The following is a 17,800-nucleotide window of genomic DNA, read 5'->3' on the forward strand; positions in this document are numbered from 1 at the left end:
TAAAATCTATCATGAGATGTTTTGCATACGCCCTGTATTTCTTAAAGGCAATGAGATTCTCTGTTGTAGGACGTTTCTTAAAGGCGTTATACGCTCTTTTCTTTCTTTTAACAGCTTCACTAATTTCATCGTTCCACCATGGAACGGGTCGCTTAAGTTTCCCAGATGTTTTGGGAATATATCTCGATACCGACTCAATTATAGCATTTGTTATGGCTTCGACATCATCTCCAATAACTCTAGTTGTTTCAGGGAGTATCGTTCTAGCTGTGAAGCTCGTCCAATCTACCTTATCAAATAACCATCTTTTAGAAATGGGATATGTTTTTCTTATAACATCAGTTACAATTTGCACCGGGAAATGATCGCTTCCATCCAAATCGTCTAAAACATGGAAGCTGTATCTCAGTGCTATCGATCTGCTTATAAGTACAAGATCTATACAGGATGTCGATCCATCTCTGGCACTGAAAAAGGTTCCTGACCCATCGTTTAAAAGCATAAGTTGAGAATTCATCAGGAACCTTTCCAATTCTCTTCCACGGGGATCTACTCGATCCGATCCCCAGAGAGAATTATGAGCATTAAAGTCACCCACCAGTAAGACAGGTGGGGGAAGCTCAGAAATTAATCGCGCTATGTCATCCTCCTTCCAATCAAAATACAGCAGGTATATGCTGCAAACTGTGACCTGAAGCGGACGCTTCATTCTAATGGTGACTGCTTGTAGATTTGTATTTAGAACAACCGCTTCGGTGGTAGCTCTAGTTGATATTAATATGGCTACTCCACCTCTAACTCTTACATTTGGTGGTTGATCTCGCCGAAATATATCGTATCCTTTTAATTTAAAATTTTAATTTCGGCTGAAATGCGTTTCTTGCAGACATATACAAATCGGGTCTACATCATGTACCAATCGTTGGAGCTCATGGATGTTTGAAAAACATCCATTGATGTTCCACTGTACTATCGACTCGCTGATTTTAAATTAAATTATTGTCTGGGTTTGCCTTTCGGCTTTTCTTTTTTCCTTAAATTGCGAACAGCTTCGTGTTCGCGGGGAATTTCGTCGCCCGTGTAGCTTCCGGTCAGAAAATCGGAGACCATCGAAGCCGCCGACGACGACGGGCATGGATCGGCGCCGGTTTCAGGCGGCGATTGAGAGGCGGCAACCTGGCCGACCCCCAACACGGGAGCAGCACCGGTCACCATTTGTGGAAGGGGGACACTCGCCCCCCCTGTGTGGTTTTTGGTGGCCTTTGAGGCTTAGAGGCCACTTCAGTTGTAGGAGGCTTGGGAGCCTCCACAACGGACTGCAAAGCAATCACTTTCTTCTGATCATCTAATATCTCACTAAGTCGAACTTGAACTTTTGGTTTAACGGCCGTTTTCTTTTGGTCAGGAGCAACTTTCTGTTTCGAAGATGTATCTGCAGGAGGCTGTACAATTATTCTTGGCTTAACAGCTTCTTTGCTGCTGAAAGGCTTCATTTTATTTTCAGTGATCCTTTCAATTAAGCCAGCCAAAGTAGGCGCAAATTTGTTAATGATTGCATTCTCATCAACAGCAACTGGAGCAGGAGCAGGAACAGCAGCCGCAGCCTGAGCATGGGTTGTTGTTGCTCTAGGTCTGCGGGCATTTACAATCTTCTTTGCTTCGAAGTAGCTGACCTTTTGCAGGGTTTTTACTTCCTGCACAGCTACTTTGTCTTTGTATACAGGACAGTTCCTGGATCTACAAGAATGCTGTTCTTTGCAGTTAATACAAGTAGGATGCTCCTTACATGGCTCTCCATGTACTTCGTTACCGCACACGCATATCTGTGGTCTCTCACACCTAATAGCGGTGTGGCCAAAGCGTTGGCACTTAAAACATAGCATTGGTTGCGGGACAAATGCTCGCACATCTAATCGATGTATGCTCGCTCTTATCTTCTCCGGCAAATTTGGCTGGTTAAAAGTAAGTATATGAGAGGCTGAAGGTAGGACTTCGCCATTCCTTCTCATGTTCAACCTCCGACACTAGTACTCCTTGCGGTGCTAATTCTTCCACAATTTCCTGCTCCTTGCAGTTAAGAAGATCCCGACAGACCACAACACCCCTTGAAGTGTTGAGCGTGTCGTGGGGATCGACACGTACAGCAAAATCTCCTATCTTTTGGAGCCCTAGGATCTTCTGAGACTGTGCATCATTCATAGTTTCCACATGAAGTCCATTAAAGGTTTTTCTTATTTCTTTCACAGGGCCTCCAGCGCATTTAGTTATCTCCCGAGGAATGAGAAAAGGACTCAGTCTCGAGAAATTACCATCCTCCTTTGTAATGACCAGATACTTAGGCTTTGGAACATTACTATTCTTAAAAAAAGCTTTTTGTAAGCTTTTTCTAGCCTCACCTTCAATTTTCTTGAACTCCACACTCTTTCTCCGTTTTGCCTCAGGCAAAACGGCCGGTTCTAGACGAGAGTGTTTACGTGAACCCTCTGCCATGTTTGTTTTTTGATCAGTTTGCATGATCGTTGATCCCTTCTGTAGTAAGGCTAGCCGCCGGAGTACACCCCCACTCCAGGGTTACCAACCCTGGAGGTCCGTTCCGGTACTCCACGGAAGTACTTGGCAGAGAGCGGATGCGCAGTCTCTGCACTGACTCCAGGCCCCTACACACCGAGGTTTTCAGGGCTCCCATGCCCTGAAAAACATGGGCACCTTAACTACATGCTTGCCATCGCGGGGGGCATGTGGACAACGAAAGGCCTCCGTTATACCTGCAAATAACTTCGACTGTGGCCGCCATATCGCCAGCTCTAATGGTGGTATCAATCCATGTCCTTAATCGTTAATAAAGTCGTACCTGCAGGTGGCCGCAAAACCCAGTCCTTAAACTCAGCCTGTAGATGTAATTCGGCCAAAAATGAACATTACCGAGAACAATACTCGGAACCCCGTTAGCCAGCTATATGTAATGTACGTAAGTATAGCTGTTGCCGCCCTGGACGTGGAACATAGATGTTATGTTCCGGACGTGGGGATTATCTACCTGAGGGCTAGAATAATATTACTGAACTTTATATTGACTTTGTAATCAATAGTGTCAATAAATTACTCTTTGTTTTGTAATTTTTAACTGAAATCCATTCCGGTAAATGTATTTAGATTCAATTGAGATTGTGTAAAATAAAATTTTAAAATTCTTATATTACAAGAAATTCAATAACATCTATCCTTTGGGATATCACAGTAAAATATGAGTGAAATATTTATTTAACAAATCTTTAAAGGTAAGGTGGAAAATTGCTTCATTAGTAAGTTTTTTTTTATAAATTTCTGAAATCACTTGGTGGAGCTTCTGATGCTGGAGCATGTTGGTTTCTTTGTGCCCCCGAGATAAGACTTATACCTGATAAGTGTTTTTTATTTCAAGAATTAATGCAGTCCATTATTCTGCTGTATCTTAAGGATTTTCTCTCTTGTTAATAGATTATTATTTTTTTTTTTTTTTTTTGACTTTATGATTTCATCACAAGCTTAAATCCAACTATTGATATATTTAATGATAGTTTGTCATGTTGTAAAGATACATCAACAATCGCTCACGCAATTCTGATTACATGTTGCTTCTATTTTCATTGTTTGAACTCTTTTTGTTTAAAAACATCCTGATCGTGTAATTTTTTTTTTTTTTTTTAATGTACCATAATAGGAAAGAAAAGCTTTTGACATTCTGAATTACTAACAACAAAACTTTATTATTAATCAGGATGGGGTAGCCCAATGTAAATATTCCAAGGGAAAAAATTTGCATACATAACTAAGGTTTCAATTGTATTGTAAGTGTCATTAAAAATAGTTTTGTAGTTGGCGTTTACTCCTACTTGTTATGTTTATTTATGCATACAACAGTAAAAATATACATAAATTAAGATAATGGCCACAGTAAAACGTTTAATGAATATTAAAACAAAACTACTCTCACCAATTTGCAGTCATAAATTTACTCATACCCATTATTAATGTTCACCACAAAAAATTATTTCACTCATCTTCAAAAATTATTACACAATAAATATTCTGTTAACTTACTGATATCTTGACAAAGAGAAAAATTACCCAAATTTGATCAACTAGTTATTTTTTTAAAATGATATTCTCAGATCATTTAGCTATTCCTTAGAGTTTGATTTTTTGAAAAATTAAACATGTTATGCCTAAGAAGTGATTAAAACATGACAAACTCTTTGTGTTAACTTAACTGGTCATCCATTTAATTATTGAATAAATGTTTGCCTAAAATCATCCTCCCACTTCAGTTAAAACATTGATGAGAAATCATTCAGATTTGCTGAGCAGTTCTTGAGTTTTAAGCAAACATGCACACTGATATTCTGATTTATGTTAAGGTATATACAAGTTTTTGTACTTACTCATCTATTGTTATGAACTGTCTGATTAATTTGGGTTGACATTTTCTTTTATGTTTTTCAGGTGGTGGAGGTGGTGGTTTCAGTGGTGGACGTGGAGGTGGGGGCGGAGGTGGCGATAGAGGAGGAAGAGTGCAAGGTGGCTGGAACCAAGGTGGTGGTAGAGGAGGCGGTGGTGGATATCAAGACAACAGAGGTGGAGGATATCAAGATAATAGAAGCACAGGGTATCAAGATGCCAGAGGTGGTGGTTACCAAGACAACAGAATGGGTGGGTACCAAGGAGGTTATCAAGACAATAGAGGAGGATATCATGACAATAGAGGAGGTGGATATCATGACAGCAGAGGTGGTTATGGTGGTTATCAGGGTGGTGGTGGTGGTGGCGGCGGCGGCAGTTACCATCAAGGTGGAGGTGGTTACCATCAAGGAGGTGGTGCCGGTTATCATGGTGGAGGCGGTGGGTATCAAGATAACAGAGGTTATGATAACAGAGGAGGATATCAAGGTGGCAGAGGTAGGGATAGAGATAGAAGGGGTCAAAATTATCGATAATTTCAAGTATAGATGAGCAGTATGTTATGACTGAAAAAAGTATTAATGTAAAAACTGTATTATTTATTATCTGTGCACTCATAAAATGATTTATCAGTTTTATTGTACATAGTTTGTTATTTAACAAGTAAACTTATTTTTGTGTTTAATAGAAAAACATATTAGTGTATATGCATTGTAATGAATGCATTTTACATATATCATTATTTTCAGTTAAAATGTCTCTTTTCTTACACATCAGTCTTCCAGTACTTTGATACCCATCAAAGAAAGAATAAATACAAAGAAATGTTTGTAGATTAAAGATAACAATATGAAATATTATAAAAAGAAATAATATATTTTTTTTATTGCTTTCAAGCTCTTCTGAAACTTATAAATTCCTGCTGTATGAAGAAAAGATTTAAAAAACTATATTAATAAACTAAATGTGTTGCTCCAATTTCTGTCTTTCATTTCAAATATTATCTCCGTAATCATTCCTGCTTAGGTTCTGTTAGCACTGGTTTACAATATTATTGCTGTCGTATTCAAAACATGTATTATGTATTTTAAAATTTACCTGTGATAAATATGTATAATTTGAAATCGTTAAAAACATTTGTTGCTAAATTTTCCAGTAGTTCAATACAGAACTACTGGCATTAACTGCTGTGACAATTAGCCGATAACTTTAATGGTCTGTTGGAATCATTGACATCAGTTATTTATTGATCTTATCCTTATTTATCATGCCTCCATTTCTAGGATGCTAATCCCTGATATGTTTCAAGTGTTTTGAAACCATTAATGAAAGGGATACCTTACCCAGAACTCGGTTTAGAAATAACGTTACTAAAATTTTTATTTTTATTAATTTCATTCTTGGAAAAATTAATGCTAAGTTCATTTTTAATAATAATCAAGTAATCATTTCAAATTGACCTTTAGGTAATTTTTGTTCTAGTGATGCTTTTGACTTACATAATTTCTGTATATTGCTTTTGACTGGCATAATTTCTGTATAATGAGTCTGTTTTCTGACAGTTCTTACATATTTTATTACTTATATTGTAATTGTTTATTTATTTTACCTGCAAGATAGTAAGTATAACATAGTACTTACCTACTATGTAGGTAAGTACTACCTACGTAGGTAGTACATAGGTAGGTTTTTTTATATAGCAGTTTGTTCATTCTGATCTAACATTGTGGTTATTTATTTTTTGTTTTGTTTAAAGTATTTCAATTTTTTTCATATGAATTATGAACATGTTTATTCTGATGTATGTACCTCATTTATAACCTTATATTTTATTTTAAATTATCAATTTTTTGTATCTGTGTTTTTATACTCTTATCAGGAATATTATTAAATAATTTTTAAATAAATCTGGAAGACTTAAAGACCTTTTATAATGTACTGAAAATAAATTTATTAAAGAGTTTAAAAATTTATAAATTTTTCATAATTATTTTGATTTTATCCGTGAAATAAAAATTACTGCTCTTTTATTACTGTAATCAATACCCATAAAGATATTTACTAATTTTCTGAATTTAAATTCTGCCACATGTCTTGGCACATTGGTGCTTTGATGTATGATGATTTTTTTTTTGTAATGATAATTATTTAATTATTTTAGGTATTGTAATGTTATCTACTAAATTTTTATTTGTTATAATATGTTATAACTAAAATTTAGTAAAAATTTATAAAAACTGGTTTTTGATGAATTTACAATAGAATTAATTTTAAATTAAACATTTGCACTACATGATGAATGATGTAAACATCATTCATATTCTCTCTATTTACAGAATAGAGAGAATAGATATTCTCTCTATTTACAGTTTTTTATAATTCTAATTTAGAGTGCAAAAGGAAACTATTGTGAAAGAAAAATATTAATATTATTTATGTTTAATATATCAAAATGTACCTTCACATTAATTGCTGAAAGTGTATTATTTTTGCAACAGTAGTGTATTATTTTTGCAACAGTCATAATAAACTATTCTGCATTAAAAAAAAATTTAATCTAGTCACATAAAGGAAATTGTTTATCTCTTATTCGCCTTGTCTAATCTAAGTGGAGATTCATATTTCAGTTCTTAAACTATTGAATTTTTTTTTTTTTGTTCCTAAAAAGTTTCAAGCAAAACAAGTGAACAATGTTGTGTATTCTAAGACAATCTCAAAGAACGTTGGACTCTATTTCATTATTTTGAAATAGCTAGCCAAACATATTTCTTAATGTAGTTCCAGCCATTCAGCTCAGAAATGAGTGAATCAGTGCTCTGAAATTTATTAATAGAATCACTCAGTAATGTGATATTATATGTTGTATATGAAACGTTGGATATATCTTTTAGTAAGAAATGCATATATGTTGAGGTGATCATTGAAGTAGAAAGAAAAATGAAATATATGAACTGCGAGATTTTTTTTTTACACACAACTGTTCAAAATTATTTATTAATCTATTTTGTTATTGCTAAGTTTATGATTAAAGCTTTTATTTTACATTATTCTGAAGACTATGTAATGTCTTAATATAATAATTAATCATTTTTGCAATTGTAATTATCATAACAGACTGTGACTTGTAACTGAATTATGTAGTGTTGTATGTATTAAGTTTATTCTAAAGATAAGATAGTTTTGATAGTTAACTTTAAGAATTGTGGGCCATCTACTATCATAAGACAGCTATGCACTGCTTTCATTTTTTCTTTGTTTATGTCAGTGTTTCTGGTCATAAAAAAAATTATCTTCTATTAATTGATATAAAAAGATAATTTAGACGGCATAAAACAAAAAATAAAGTTTTGCCTTCAGCTTAGCCTATATGATAATACTGTAGTTTGGCATCTTTTGAATATTGACATTTGAAATATTCATTAGATGAGAAATAATGATTGGAATAATTAACCTGTTTAAGACAATTATATATTAAAATATTCCCTCTATATGAGGGAAACATCTTGCTTCTTGATTTCAGAAGTCAATGGATTAATTACTTCATGGATTATTGTCTTCATAATTTTAAACTGAAAAGTAAGATATTTAGCAGAAAATTAATTGTTAAAGTTTAGATACCCAAATGTTTTTTTAAATTATATTTCATCTGTAGTATATTGCTGATACCTATATGTTTAGCAGCATTCTTAAAAGAAATTGTGAATTTACTAATTGTGGGCAATTTCTTTTATTTTTAAAAATGATAAAGAGCTCACTTTCAGGTTACATGAAAATTGTTCTTCCAACGGTTTACTAGTAGCATCTCTTCGATAAATCTAGTTATAGCAGTTTTTAGCTCATTATCGTTCTTTGGAAGAATAATTTTCACATATTTCATTTTTATTGAAATCAAATCATTTATATTTTTTTAGTAATTTTAATGTTTTATTATCCCAATCAACAGTTTATTTTATGCCATTATTTTATCTTATTCCTGTAAAATTGAATAATTTCTTGCTATAAATGTATTCTTATACAATAAATTGATTTAAATTTTATTTTTAATTATAGTATATTATATATTACTGTTAATTTTAATAGTAATTAATTCTGTGATATTTTGTAATTTGATAAATGTAAAAAAAAAAAGTTATTTATTCTGTTCTGTACTTTTTATTTTTCTCAATATTTATTTCATTCAGTAAGGTTAGGTAGTAAATTATTCTCAGGATAAACTATTTTACTTCTCCATTTTTTGAGGACTGAATTATATTTAAATTAGGTAATTTTCTGTAATTATTTTTAATTAAAATTAATAATATTGTGAAAACTAAAATGATTGATTTATTTATGTATGATTTATTCTGTTTTTAGAAATTTCTAATTGAGTTAGCAGCATAAATATTTTGTAGGATCTTTAATTAGAGTTCAAGTTTTTTTGTATATTTGTTCTATTTGTTTATTAAGACAGTTTGGTTCAAATTCTGTGAATATTTTGTGTTGACATGTGGTAGAGTATTTATTATATTTATAGAGTTTAATGTATATTAAAAATAAAATTAATTTTATATTGCAGTACATTTTATGTAAGTTTCTTTTAATTTATTCAATTCTTTTTCATTTTCTTTACATGTATATAAAAGTTAGGCTATGAAGTATATTCAAAAAGTATTATTCGTTTCAGTTGACAAACCTACTACAAACATTTTTACCACCCCCTCCTGCCCTTTCTAAATAACCACAAAAATTGAATAAGAATTTTCACATTGAAAAACTAGTTTATTCAGTGTCTTTCTATAGAAGTTTCCGTCCAATTTCTTTTAAGAATAAGTTGTCACTTCTTTCTCATCAATAAAATGCTTTCCTCTGAGACATTCCTTTAACTTTCCAATTAATTGAGTTTGGAAGTATATTGTCATATATTTATAGTCGGTAAACCAGTTTTCTGCTAGTTCAATTTCAAAAGAAAGCTGATTGTTTCTGTAACATGTAAGAGCACATTTTCATGTTGGAGGATGATTCCATATTGAAATTCTAGATGGACACTTGTTTTTGGATATCCATCCTTAGATGGATAAGATCTAAGAGTTTACTTGGGACAATAAATAATTCTTCAATTTAAAAAGTCAGCATGAATAATGCATAAAATGTTATTGTATGTTTTTTTCAGTCCTCTAATACAGCTTATAAAGTATATGTGTGGTGGGCCTTTATTGTACGTTTTAGGTTAGTGTTGCACATTCCTGATGTTTTCACTAAGTGGTTTTCTTTTTATTCAAAAAAATCAATGTTCAAACTTTATGCCCTAGCTAAGTATGTGAACAATGAGAGTAGCTAACAGGAAATGAAAGTAGTGAAGAAAGAACTACTACTATTCTAATTGTATTAAAAAATCATATCATTGTAGTATTGATTAGTAATTATGGAGTTCACTCTTCTCATTCATAAACTAACAGACACCCATTTTAACATGTTATTATATTAGACCTAAGGTATGCATTCCAGTATGGTCCTATTTGACACTGGAGGAATCATGTTTTTCACCTATTTGGCTGAGCAGTAGTCATGGCAGCAGATTTAAAATTTGTTTTGTTTTTTTTTACCAAACAAAAACTAAATGACATAGTTAGGTCCTTTCATTGATGAATGCGTAGTGCAACTAGTGGCTATGATGCAATTTTTGTATGTTTGCTTACCAACTAACCCTTTTGTTTCATTATCCATTTCATAAATATGAAATAAATTACAATTAATATTTATTCTGAAAATAAAATTTCATTGTTATATGTAATTTTTCAGCAATGGTGATTCATTGAATTTAATTATTAAAATTTGTATTTTATTATATTTGCTTGCAGTAAAAGTTTTTTTTTTTTTTAATTGTTCATTTACATATGTGTGTGTGTGTGTGTGTGTGTGTGTGTGTGTGTGTGTTGCAAGCACCAAGCTCCTAAAAAAAAAACAAAAATAAGTTTTTTTGGAGAATTGTAGCGTTTTTTTATGTGTTAAATTAGTTTAAAGAAAGGAAAAGTATGTAATAAATCACCCATAAAAAATTGTTGGTCTATGTATCCACTGTGTTAGGAGAATTTTGATCCCTTACTTCTAATTAAATACCATATGCAGATTTTCTCTGGGAAGATTGATCAGAGTGGATCATTTAACATTTTATTAGATATTGTTCTGAATGGATAGCTAATTATTGTACTTTAATAAATATAATTAATTCTACCTTGCTGCCAGTAATCATGGTGCACTTGTATTCTAATGAGTGAAAAAGCTGTAAATAATGTATTGTAACAGCCAGGTGATCTGGTTAAATGGGGTAGGTTTGTCAATAAAATTGAATTCGATTGATCAAATTAACATCCTCCCTCATTTAAGGGAAGTGATAAACTCTTTTTATCAATTCAAACCGCATTGACAGAGATCTGATTTCTGAATATTGTACAGAACATTAAGAGAGGTCGACATACTACTACTATTAACATTAATAAATTGACATGTAAATTTCTATTAACAATAGACATGTAAGAAATCCTCCAAGAGATACAGTTTCATACTGTACAAAATAATTGCTCAAATACAGTCAAAACATCTGGTTTTATCAGCGAAAAGAAAACCATTCAATTACTCACATATACACACTATAGCAGCGTAGGATTACTCTCAAAATTAGTAGCCAACAATCTTTATTTTAATATTTCCCTATTTTCTAAAATATAGCTTATTTGGGAAGTGGACTAGAACTCATCTTCTTGGATGGTGGCAGAACTCCCACTATTTTCAACTACTTTTACATTTAACCTTTCAGTGACAACCATATCAGCAATTAGCAGTTACTGGAATATAACGTAATAAAAAGAAAAAAAATTAATAATAAAATAGTGCTAACAAACTAACCATACAACTAATAAATCTAAGAAGAAATTCACAACGTTAATGAAGTTGGCTTTTCGAAATATCAATTAGTATAAACAATTATTTTAACCATCATTTATTACATATTAATATTTAAATTAGTATTTCATAATTAAACAATTAAATCAATTAAAATTTAGCATACTTATTTTAAGGAAATAATACATATGTGAAAAAATTACATATTATGAAACAAAATTAACAACCAAAAATTATAATTATATATATATTTTAAAAAAAGGAAAGCTTGTCAACATCTGGATCAAAGAACTACCAGAACACTAAATGACAGCTCTCATAAATCCGCCACCCAAAAAAGGGGACAAAACAGATCCTAGCAATTACAGGGGAATCTCACTCCTAGACAGAACATACAAAATTCTTTCAAGAATCATTCTTGACAGGATCGGTTCACAACTTGAGAAAGAACTAAGAGAATACCAGGGAGGTTTCAAGACCCTGGAGGAGCTGTCCAGACCAGATCACGAGTCTCAAGCTAATAATGGATTATAACAGAAAAAGAAACAGACATGGTGATAACATTTGTAGATTTCAAGAAGGCTTATGATTGTAGACACCTGCCTTGATGCTTCTGGTCGCCGCCCCACCTTTCACAGCCATGATGGGCTTTAACAGGAGTCATTTTTCACCCTGTAACTTTTTACATCTCATAGTAATAAGCCAGGCCTTTTGGAATGCCTGTGTAGACATTTACATCAGTGATTTATAAACTCAGCTTTTGCCTTCACAGCAGGCCTCATCTGAACATCTTGAATGTCCTACAGCGTTTCCCTCTGAACTAGCTAACCAAGATCATGAGCCCCGCACCTAGTTCTACTTTTATTGAACCAGTTCTAGTAAATTACTCAAATTCAAGTCAATGTAACAACATACCACCAAAAATGTTCTTCGCAACAATGAAACTAGGTCCTAATTGCCTTGAGGAAACTCAACTTCAGTTCATACCCCAGACTTGGTTAATTATGGACTCTGGTCTGGTCTACTAGGGAGAGGGGGACAGACCCCCTCCTACGGAAGGCCTTCCAAGAAGGCCTTCCTTCTTGGAAATGTACTGTTTGCTACATTCCGTAGCTAGAATGTCAAGGGGTTTAATGCCAGTGATCACAGTGACTGCCTCTCTTGAGACAGTTATGTAGCCACTGACAACAGCTAACAATAGAAGACTCCAGGCTCGCAAAAGAATATCCCTATAACATTGGAATTGTAAACAATGAGCCCAGACAGGTGCAGCATACAACATTAAGGCCTCACATACACCATTGTAAAGAATATGATAATTCAAACCCCAATCAGGATGGATGATAATACGGACACTAAAGAAGGCATCGATGGCCTCCTTTGCAACAAACTGGAGGTGCTCCTTGAATTGAAGCCTCTCATCAAGGATAACATCCAGATACTTATGAACGGTAACATACCTAATCAGAAGGCCATCCATCACACCCCACGGGTGACAAGTTGCGGCTAGATGACCCTTCAGAAACATCATAGTGGTTTTCTCTGCACTGAAAACCATCTTATGCTGAAGACTCCACAACCTTAACACCTTACATGCCTCTGTTGCTCTAAGCTCTATCTCAGCACGCAAATTGCCGTTGACCAGCAGCAACCTGTCATCAGCAAAAGCCACAATGCAGTATCCGTAATCGCATGAGAGAATCAAACTCAACAACCCAGACGAGTGGACCTAGAACACTGCCCTGTGGACAACCTTTAGACAGGGTCTTTCCTACCTCTGAACTGTTGTCATGAAGGATGACGGTTCTGTCGCTGAAGTAACCCGAAAGAGTTTTAATCTATTTAGCATGCACCCATGCTTCTGAAGTTGAAACAAGGCAGAAGGCCCCGAATATAAAAAAGACGCGGAGTACATATTTACACCCACTGTACGAAGCCAGATCCATTACCTTAAGAATTCTGTCCTCTGTGCCCTTGTTGGAGCAAAAACCATACTGGTCGTCCATCAGGAACTGGTAATCCATCATATGGTTAGAAGTTAACCTACAATTAATGCGGAGGTACAAGACCTTGAAAACCTTACCTATGACTGCATCCACAGAGAATCCCTACTAAAAATTCTTAAGACACCTTGGACTATAAACCAAATTAATAAACATGATAAAATGACCCTCATAAACACTAAGCCGAAGGTAAAACTCACAGGTGAGTTCTCAGAACCATTTGAGATCAAAACATGACTACACCAAGGCGATGGGCCCTCGCCACTACTATTCCACTGCGCTCTAGAAATGGTAATGGGAGAATGGCTCAAAAAATGCCCCAAAAGTAAAAATAGGCCAAAAAATCAAAACAAACTGAATTGGTTTTGCCAATGACTTGGCACTGCTAGTAAAACATCAATGAAGCTAAATCACAGATATTAGAACTTCAAAACAAAAATAAAATTGGCCTCAAGATATCATTTGAAAAGACAGAAAGAAATTATGCCCCAAAAACTAACACAATTAAAAGAACTAAATGGTAAAATCAAAATAATAACCCAATTTAAATATCTCAGAGAAATAACAAACAATTTAAACGAAAAAATCTCGATCCAAATAAGAAGAAAAAACTAGCTAAAGCCCAAAAATTATCCTGGTACGCTTACAATAAAAAATGCCTATCAATAAATGTAAAAATAAGACACTACAAAACAATTATAAAACCAGAAGCCACTTATGCAGCAGAAATACTCTTTCACCTGAACGAACAATCAAAGACAGACTCCAGAAAATCAAAAGAAGAATTAGAAGAACTTGCATCAAAAAAAGGACAAGAAAGACGGGCAGTGGTGAATTATGCCCAACACAGAGAGTTGGAACCTATCACCGATATTATGCATAAGTGAGGCTAGGATTCTTTGGATATATCATGAGGATGCAAAATTCAAGACTTCAATCATGAATATTTTCCACACTAGAAAGGGCACAAAGATCGGAACGTATGAAAAAATACTGGGAGGACCGCAAGGCCCAGCAGTCCCATTGAAGAGACTTGGATAATGGACTGACTAAAGTGATCCTGTGTGGTCATAAAAGATAATAATAATTGACAAGATATACATCCAACAAAACAATGAAATCAGATTATAGATTTATTAACATAGTAATTCTGGTTAATCCATTTACAATATACACTTCAAGTCCTCTATCATTCAGTAAATATGAGTTTATTAATCAATCAGATCTGACCTGATAGATTGCAATATTAAATTACATGCACCCCAACTAATTGGAACAAAAAATAATCTTAACCAGTACCGTACTGGAATCAGTACGCAGAACAAAACATTAACATAACATATCAGCTACTTAGCCCAAAAATTCAACATTTAACATAACCTTTAGGAATGCAGTACACCCTTGCAAAGACAGAAAAGGTACATCTTGGTTACACTACTTGGTACATCTACCAAGTAATGATTTACTACATACTGTGTATACTGTATTTAAATTTGAACATCATAAGTTAATTTGGAAAGAGTACAAATCTTATGCTACTCTAATTGATTGCAGATTAGTTTTCACTTATGATTGTGACTGCCGTGTGGTACTTATGTACTTAACAGAGAATTGTGCAGGTCTAGATACTACCTCTTTTTTTCTGTTTAGCCTTCAGAACTACTGTAAGGTACTTCAGAGGATGATATGTATGAGTATAAATGAAGTGTAGTCTTGTACAGTCTCGGTTCGACCATTACTGCGATGTGTGGTTAACTAATCAAAAAACACTGGTATCCACAATCTAGTTTTCAAATCAGTATAAAAGTAAGTGGCCTTTACTAGGACTTGAACGCTGGAACTCTTGACTTCCAAATCAGCTTATTTGGGAAGATGCGTTCACCACACTAGAGCAAGATGGTGGGTATTCCGGTTACCACCTACCATGATACAACTTATACATAATTTGCTACAACTCTGTTTAGTACTGGGTGTACAAAAACTGTTCACTTGCATAACATCTGCACTGCTCCGAATTAAAACTACATCATAAAATTTGTTTTGAACATTTCTTTCTAGTCCACCATGATGTAATTCATGCTATGGAGGAAACTTTCTCTTGAGCCTGTATAAAAAATCTTTATATTGCATTATAATATATATGGACTAAATGTATCTGATACAAAATATTGCATTAATAAAAACTTGGTCCTACTCCAGCATTAGTAAAATTACATTCAAAATTAAATTGTAATTGGAAGGAATGTAGTGACAGAAATTTTACTTTATGTAAGATTTTGATTGATTATGCTTTTAAATTAAATATTAAAAATTAGCAAGATTTGGTTATCCAATCTGAAAATCAATTTTTAAAAGTAATACCAAATATCTAAGGTAATGATAATTTCTTGTTTTACATTTTCTAAAATTGTCAAATTAATTATGAGAGCTGCCCAGAAAAAACTTAAATTTTATACAAAAAAAAAACAGTTGCCGAAAAAAATATATTGTAAACAATTTGAAAGTACATTCTTAAACTACTTTTCTTCATAGTCGCCAAATAAATTAAGGCATCTCATATTTGTGCCACCACAGATGTGATATGATAAAAACCCATTACGTTTTTGTGTCCCTTAAAAACTTTTGTCACCTGGTTAATCAGCCACTGGAACGGAACGCAAAAGTAGCGGGAGTATCACAATTCTCCCTTCGAATCGCAGATCCTGGACAGTGTCCTTGCTGCTGTACGATTCTGTAATCGGGCGTGTTTCAGGGATTTATTTTTAGTGTCGGTTATAAGTTTTACTTGTTATATTTATGGATGGATTTGTGATTAGCGTTCCTATCCGTTTTGGACCAGCGTTCTTGTCCCATTACTGGATCCGACCGCGGGAGACTAGGCTTTTGAGCCTGGTGCTCCCGACGTAATTCCCCTTCAGACCGTCCGCTGAAGTCCTTTCGGTGCTAGCACTTCATAGGCTAGCAGGAATACCCCACAACGGGGCTCTAGTTGTTTGGAGGGAGCAATGCGCCCCCTTCCCGGAGAGAGTCCCAATTGCTGATTTAATTAATTGTAAGTGTTTAATTGTAAGGTGTGGATAAAAGTAAATATCATCATCTTCTTCTTCGGTGGCTGCCCTTCGCGTTGCTTCTCTGCTGGGCTCTTCTTCCGGACTCCAGTCCGTGACGGCGGGTCGCGTAATGGGTCTTCTTTCTTCTTCCGATGACCTCTTCATTATTCTTTGGCCTACACTTTCCGTGACTCGGCAGTAATCGAAATTACATGTCAATAACCTTGGTGTTCTCGTGGCCCTGAAGGGCTGAACGGGAGAAAGTACAGGTTTCTTCGTTTTTCTGTATGCTGTTGGTGGCTGCTGTGCTGGTGACTGCTTAGCTCGTTCCCTCTTCTTCTTTCTTGAAAGGAAAGGAGATAGGGAACTTACAATTAAGATAACATGATTCGCGATCGCGGTTTGGAAGCGGCGATCGCCTTTTATCGAAGTTGTAAAAGCGGAAATACATAATAATTAATCTTCCAGACATAGGTGTGTCCGGGAAGGGGTTGGGAGGACCGCGTGACCGCAGTGAAGAAACCAGTGTAGTGATGGTTGTGGTAGCTGTTGTGGGTGTGATATCTGAAACAGAAACAGAATACACACACAAAAAGGAAATTTTATTTTTGGGATGTTTAGGAAATTTAGAAAAGGAAAAGGATTTGTTTTCCTTATACCAGGAGTTTATATATGTATATATGTCTAAAACTTACTAATATATATAAAAAATTAATAATCAAACTTTTATATATATAAAGAACCTGATTTCCTTTCTCGTTGGGAACTAGTTTGGGGGGAGTATCGGTCGCACAAAAAAAATTTTTTCCAAATGGATACTTACCGTTGTTTATGGTCTCTCCGCGAGACGGTAAAGCGTGTCGCTTCTGGTTACAAATTACACTAGAAAACGTCTACTTGCGCGGCCGGAAATTTTTCTGACGCGTTAATCCGGTTGTAGCTTAACGCAATACAGAAGCCCCCAAGCCTGGTCTGTCAATCCTCGACTCCCACACCGCATCCTCATGGTGGTTCGTCTAATACGGCGTGAGGCTGCTTCCTTACACCCTGAAGAGTTGGGTCCTCTCGGCAGGTGTCCCGAAGATGACCGTGTTCAGACACAGCCGCTCTCCCGAACAGTCTGCGCGCCTGCGCCACCCCCACTTCGGACACGGTTTGTAGTTTCGCGTCGTATCGGAGAGTGGCGTTTCTGACAAACCACGGAGCTCCAAATATTGTTCGCAACGCTACATTTTAGATAGTTTCTATTTTCTTTTGAAGCGTGGAGCTCAACAAAGCCCCCCATGCCGGGTAAGCATATGTCAAAATCGGCAGCACGTACAGCCGAAAAATGAGCAATTTTATTGCCAGTGGATATGGGCTGGCGCTATTCAGCACTGGGTATAGTGAGGCCCTGGCAGCCTTAGCCCTCCGGGTCACATAGTTAACATG

At 34.7% G+C, this 17,800-nt stretch overlaps 1 protein-coding gene across 1 annotated transcript in view; it reads left to right on the forward strand.

Annotated features, from left to right (window-relative positions):
- The window catches only part of LOC142319658 (protein FAM98A-like), a 43,533-nt gene extending 34,539 nt beyond the window's left edge, over nt 1–8,994 (forward strand). The window contains exon 8 of the mRNA XM_075357202.1: nt 4,483–8,994. Coding sequence (XP_075213317.1) covers nt 4,483–4,973 — 491 coding nt within the window. The 3' untranslated portion in view covers nt 4,974–8,994. The remainder of the gene's footprint in view (nt 1–4,482) is intronic.
- Nucleotides 8,995–17,800: the final 8,806 nt, after the last annotated feature.

Source organism: Lycorma delicatula, chromosome 2 (genome assembly GCF_047948215.1).
Source record: "Lycorma delicatula isolate Av1 chromosome 2, ASM4794821v1, whole genome shotgun sequence".
Taxonomy (NCBI): Eukaryota; Metazoa; Arthropoda; class Insecta; order Hemiptera; family Fulgoridae; genus Lycorma; species Lycorma delicatula.